The sequence below is a fragment of the Anomaloglossus baeobatrachus genome, chromosome 4 (assembly GCF_048569485.1).
Source record: "Anomaloglossus baeobatrachus isolate aAnoBae1 chromosome 4, aAnoBae1.hap1, whole genome shotgun sequence".
NCBI lineage: Eukaryota > Metazoa > Chordata > Amphibia > Anura > Aromobatidae > Anomaloglossus > Anomaloglossus baeobatrachus.
The window spans coordinates 676,864,797-676,871,214 of record NC_134356.1 but is presented as its reverse complement, the minus strand read 5'-3'; the positions used below and the strand labels follow the sequence as shown (position 1 = coordinate 676,871,214).

The following is a 6,418-nucleotide window of genomic DNA, read 5'->3' as shown; positions in this document are numbered from 1 at the left end:
CAGTTCCAAGAAACAATTCAAAGTTTATCAACAATCTCAAAGTATCTTCATGTTATCCCACGAGGAGAACCGACCCCCAGAAGGGGAAAACCGGGATTATTATAAGGGAAAAATTGTGAGACCAAATAGTTACCAATCAGAACCACTAGACATCATTTTCTCAATATGACAATCCATGTAAAAGATATGGAAAGGTCTCACCAGAGAATAGGCTCAACTAGTGACTCCTAGCACAGGTTTCTCAATCATGGTCGACCTTCCTCTTTTCTAGTCGCCACCTTCCTCCTGTTTTTAGGGATCAAGTTTGCTGTGCAGGTCAGAATGTACTTCTTCATGACATAGCACAGTATGCAGATCCATACAATCACTCCCTCCATATCTTTTACACGGATTTCACTATCAAAAATAGTGGTTGCACTCAAGTAAAGGGAAGGAGAAAAAACGAGAATGTAGATGCTGCATATTGGAATATGAATACTCATTACTGCCAAAAAAACATGAAATCATTTTTTTGAAAAATATGAGCTACTTAGCAAATAAAGGTGGCCAAATTTACTTGTGTCCAGATACCACGTCAAGGTGTAACTCTCATCTGGGTCCTACTCTAATTTCTATGCCTCTCTTTTCCAAACTGACCTGAGTAGGGCCCAGATGAGAGTTACACCTTGAAGTGGTCACTGGGCACAAGTAAATTTGGCCACCTTTATTTGCTAAGTAACTGATATTTTTTTAAAAAAAAATGTTTTCATGTTTTCTTAGCAGTAATGCATATTCATATTCCAATATTCACCATCTACATTCTTGTTTTTTTCTGCTTCCCTTTACTTGAGTGCAACTGTTATTTTGGATATTGTATGTCATGTTCAGTATGCACACTATGAGATTAGGAAGTGCCGGCAATTTTTCTAGTGCTCACAGTTTGATGGCCCCTTCATTTCCTCACAGTTTGATGGCTTTTACAGGCATGTAGTATGACAACTCCAACAAGCTCCCACATAGTATGATGCCACCACAGCCCCCACATAGTATTATGGCACAAAACCCACACACAATATGATTTCCCCACAGCCCCTCCAGTATGATGGCCCCCACAGCCCCATGCACAATATGATGGCTTCCATACAATATGATGTCTCCCAAAGTTTACATACAAATTCCACACACAGTATGATGGTCCTCAGAGCTCTCTACACAGTATGATGGCCACACAACCTTCACACAGTATGATAGTCTCCACATAGTATGATGCCCCCCGCAGCTTCCTCACATAGTATTATGAATCCCACAAGCCCCACACAGTATGATGGCCACATAACCCCCCACACTGTATCGTGCCCCCACAGGCCCCCATACAGTATGATCCCATCACAGCTCCCCCACACAGTATGAAAGCTTTGCAGCCCACCACAGAGTATGATTAACCTCATAGTCACTAGCTCAATATTAATTCCCCACAGATTCCCACACAGTATAATGCCCCCAAAGCCTCACACACAGTATAATGGCCCCAACAATCCCTGTCGGATTAATCAAAATGTGACATTTTTTATGGCAATCATGGACACCATGGCCTGTGAAGTTAAAAGGAGGGGGACCATCTAGCTTTTTACCATTTCTGATAGTTGGGGCTGCATTAGTCTCTATTCCATGGGCAGTTTACAGATGGAAGGCACTATCAGTACTGAGCCTTGTATAGAGGTGTTAGAACAACATCTGCTCTATCCAGACAACATCTCTTTCAGGAAAGGCCTTGTATATTTCAGCAGGACAATGGTAAACCACATCCTGCATTGATCACAGTAACATGAAGAAAAGAAGAGTTTGGATGATGAATCGGCCATCTGCAGTCTTCACCTTATACCAATAAAAAAATTAGTGTATTCTGAAATAAAAACACCGACAAACTGTGTTGACTGTGGATGAACGAGAATCCGTCATCAGTTTTCCACATCATTGCGTTCTTGTGTTCTTTGCATTCTACACAATTATTTGGGAACATGATTTGTATAAAGTAATTTCCTAACAATTAGGAAGTTCTTAGGTAAGAGAGATGTTTCTTCACCTAAAAAATGCTTTATTAAACAATTGCATGCAATAACTTACAGTACATTCCCAAAATATAAAATACACCGATAACCCGCCTGCTACAGCTCAGCATTCACATATAGTTTTAGCCTAGAACCACATAACCTAATGATCCATCATTGTGGTCTCCTAGAAAACCTTCTCTTAGGGGGCTTGTAGGTGGTGGGTTTTAGCTATTTTTTGTTTTTTGTTTTCTTTTTTAAATTACTAATTTAACTAAATAAATACCTTGTGTTAGGCCAGAGTCACACTTGCGAGTGAATCGCAGCGACATCACCCGGCACGGTCGCTCCCTCTCCGGACAGGAGCATCTCAGCTGCATAGAAATACATGCAGCCAACCCGCTGTCAGGAGAGTGTGCGGCTGTGCCGGGTGATGTTGATGCGAGACTCGCGCGAGTCACTCGCAAGTGTGACTCCAACCTTATGCCTCGTATCAGGATAAAGAGTGTATAATTTAGAGGGTTCCCATGTCAGGCTTTGGCTCTACATTAGTTGTGCTCTGAGTCTATCTTTACAACTCCACTTTTTGGTTTTGGTAGTAAAAAAAGACGAAGGAGAAAGATGAAAACAGGAACGGAATTTATGAGTGTGACGCCATATAAAGTCCATGTATACAATACTACGAGGAAAACTGCATCCTTTCAATTCAATATGGTAATAAACTAGGTCAATAAGGCCTCGAAATATAATGCAAAAAGTGTAACGTCAACTTTTGAGGACAACTATGTTTTAAAAATGCGTCAACTTAGCGTCCCGTTAAGGATCCTCTCCATATTATTACCGAGGTCTCAAGAAAACCCTGATTTCTAATGCTACCAAGTTACTATTCCAATCTCTGTCCAACTGGTGGCCCCGGCAATGTCCCCATGGAGTTTATATGCTCTCCCTATGTTGGCTAATGGGTTTCCTAGGAAATTAGCCCCAGTGAGAGTGTGATTGAAAAAATTGATTTACGCGATGGCTACAGTTTTATTTGGGTAGCTTATCGTACTGTTATTTGGGCTTTCTATTCGTACTGACCTTGTCGTAGTCTAATTTGGCACTGAACAAATTTACCAAAACTTGAATTTGGCAGATCACTCAAATTTGTCAAAGTTTGATTCACATTGAAGATATTCGATGCAAATGAACTGTTACTTATTATGTTCTGAGGTTTCTTCGGAATCCAGGGCACAATAAACATTGGGTGACAAAAAAATACTCTTGGCTTAGCACTGCAGCCCTACAACTGGTCCTCAGTCCTCCACTTGTCCTCTTTGGCTCTTCTGTAAACCTAACTCTTGGAGCTGAAAAGACTTCATATATTATGACTCAAGTGTTGACATCATGACGTTGCGATGAACATTGCCCAAGACCTGAGATGACCCACAATGTCATGTTGGGATGTCAAGACATGCACACTGCAAAGCCTCAAGCAACATGTGTTGTGATATTTGTGGCTTACTGGGTGCCGAAAGCCCATCACCAAGTGAAGATGACAGAAGAGGCAAAGAGGCACACCGGAAAGTGAGCTGTGGTGCCAGGACAGGTGAGCAGCCAATAATTTGTATTCAGAAGTGTTGAAAGTGATAACAAAATATATTAGTTTATTTAAAGCAAAACGTAACATGAAATAGTCAATTGAAGATATTCTTCATCCATTCGTCACTGAGAAAATGCATATAAATTTTTTTCAAGGAAGTCTTTATCACACATGGTTCATAAAATCTACGTTCCTGTATACAGAATGCCTTCCACAGAGTAATGTGACCTGCTTTATCCTCAGAAGTCCTTATAAATGTTATGCAAAATGGTAAGGGCATTATTAAACGTTGACCAGGTTTTGGAAAGGTCCTAGACTTTTTATGACCCTTCAGGAGATGATTTAATCTGTATTTATTGTTCAGTAGATCCCAGTAGATATCAAATACAACAGAACCAGATGGTCCCATTTTGCAAAATATTTTTGAAAAATTTGTTTCTCATAACTGAATATCCATTTGGATACAGTCGACCCGGTTAGACTGTCTAGATTTGGTAGACCATTCTGAAGTCAACAATAGTCATTAACCACATTGTCCATACAATAACTTCCTAAAATTATTGCCAAGATTCCTGTGTCGATTGGTTGTGGTTCGTTAATTATTTTTTATTCCTTAACACAGTTTCGTAAAATCTGATGTCAAGCCTGCACTACGTGACTTCACATCTCAGGTATCCTTAGCTCCTGGTCTCATGTTGGACTGGCCAATGTTTTGGTGGTTGGATATTTGCTTTATCGCCTTGCTATGAGGAAATAATGGGCCTATTTTTCTCAGAAGATTGGTCAGAAAGCTCCAAAAATTTCTTTCCTGCTTTTATCTCCTCTTTGACCACATTTCTGATAGTATCGGTGGTGAAATAGTAGGCGAAGGGGTCAAGAACCGTGTTACTGCAAGCTGTCAATAGAGTGATACGATAGGCCTCTTCCAAAATACAGTTCTCTATGAATTGGTAAAGAAGCAATACCATGTGGTAGGGCAGAAAGCAAAAAAGAAAGATAGCTATGTTAGTAGCCATCATACGTATTACCTTCACCTTGTTGACTAGTCCTTCTTGAACAACTTGACTTTGCTCTATTGACCTCAACATGGCTACAGAGCTTATGACTATGACTCCGAGAGGAATTAAAAAGCCAATGCCAATAGCCCCTATTGTGGGACCAATCTTAGTTACAAATGGAGGACGACCATCAATACAAGAATTAGGATTAGTAGTATTATTTGGCTTTGATGCCGCTAGATAAAACCCAATAGAGCATGTTATGTTGAGAATCCACACACCAAAACAGATCCACGAGGCATGCTGACGGAGGCATCGAGAGCGGAGAGGGAAGCAAACGGCCAGACACCGGTCAAAACTAATGCAGGTCAATAAAAAAATACTTCCATACATGTTGAGAAGGAGAAATGATCCAGTGATGTTACATATCCAAAACGTTGCAGATTCGTTGATTTCTGAAGGTGTTACGGTGTAGGTGTAGATTTTCAGTGGAATGGTGCAGATCAGCAGGAGGTCGCTGATGGCAAGATTCTTCATGTAGACGACAGTGGGTGACCGAAGCTTACTGATGTGAAAAAACAAGAAGATGGCAATACTGTTCATGATTAACCCTAAGGCGAATATGATAGCATACCCACTCAGGTATAGAATGGGGCTGACCATCTGGGAGCTGTTGTGGGTCATTTGTGGTGCCCTCAGGAGCCTTCACAGCCAGGGTAAGATACCTTCCTCCTTTTCGTACCTGGTATAAAAACACAATAAAAAAATTACACCTTTTCTTCACTTTCTTTTTCTATGTATACTTTAAAAGGTTTTTCAAACCATCATTTTTCATTGTGGGGGTCTGAGTCCCAGGACTAGTGATGGGCAAACCCACAGATATTTGGGTTTGCCAGGTCCCAACGGATTTTTGTTTTTTTAAAATGGCTCGGGACTGGAATTAATCCCGAATATCTGCTTGGATGCCATCCTCATATAAGTCTATGGGGACCTGAATATTGTGCATTAGCATGGTGTTAGAAAGGGCTAGGGGGATTAGAGCAGGAGTTTTATACTTACCAAGTCTCCTGTGAGGCTGTAACACTACTTCAGTGGCTGTTCATTAATCCTCATACATATTCACTACTTTCCCTGCCCACCGTCGGTCCCGGCATCTGTGATTGGTTGCAGTCAGATCGCGCCCCTACACTGTGTGACAGCGTGTGTGACTGTTTGGAATCACACACAATGTCTGCGTACCTATAGTAGTGTAAAAATAAATAAATTGGTGTAGGGTCTCACCATATTATGATTCCCTGCACAGATAAAGCATACGGCTAAAGGCTGCAGCCCCCAGCCATACGCTTAACTTGGCTGTGTATAAAAATAAGAGGAACCACATTGTTGTTTGTTTTTTCTTAAATGAAATAAACAATTTAAAAAAAACGGCATGCAGTTCCCCCCAATTTTGATACCCTACCATGATAAAACTAATAGCTGGGAGAATCTGAAATTTATACACCGTACTCTTGCACCAAATCTGAAACGCCTGGCAAAAAAATTGCATCAATACTGCATCAAAACTGCATCGTGTGTTGATGCTCTTTTTGCAAGAAGAAGCAGATTTGGTGGAGGAATATGGTGTATAAATTTCAGCACCAAATCTGCATCTCTTGGTAAAAAAAAACACAGTTTTCTACCAGGTCTGTGAACTCATTACACCTAAGGTGAGGTCACTACGTTCAATGAGGTCACCTAAGGTCAGTTTACCTGCGGTCACAGGTGGAGGACCGTGGGAACTTCCAGCTGTAACTGCAGATAAATTGAGTGAC

The 6,418-nt window shown here is 40.9% G+C and overlaps 1 protein-coding gene across 1 annotated transcript; it reads right to left on the bottom strand.

Annotated features, from left to right (window-relative positions):
- Positions 1 to 2,080: 2,080 nt before the first annotated feature.
- LOC142302112 (lysophosphatidic acid receptor 4-like) lies at positions 2,081 to 5,344 on the bottom strand. Its single transcript, XM_075343198.1, has one exon. It carries the CDS (start codon positions 5,289 to 5,291, stop codon positions 4,353 to 4,355), a length of 939 nt encoding a protein of 312 aa, XP_075199313.1. The 5' UTR covers positions 5,292 to 5,344; the 3' UTR covers positions 2,081 to 4,352.
- Positions 5,345 to 6,418: the final 1,074 nt, after the last annotated feature.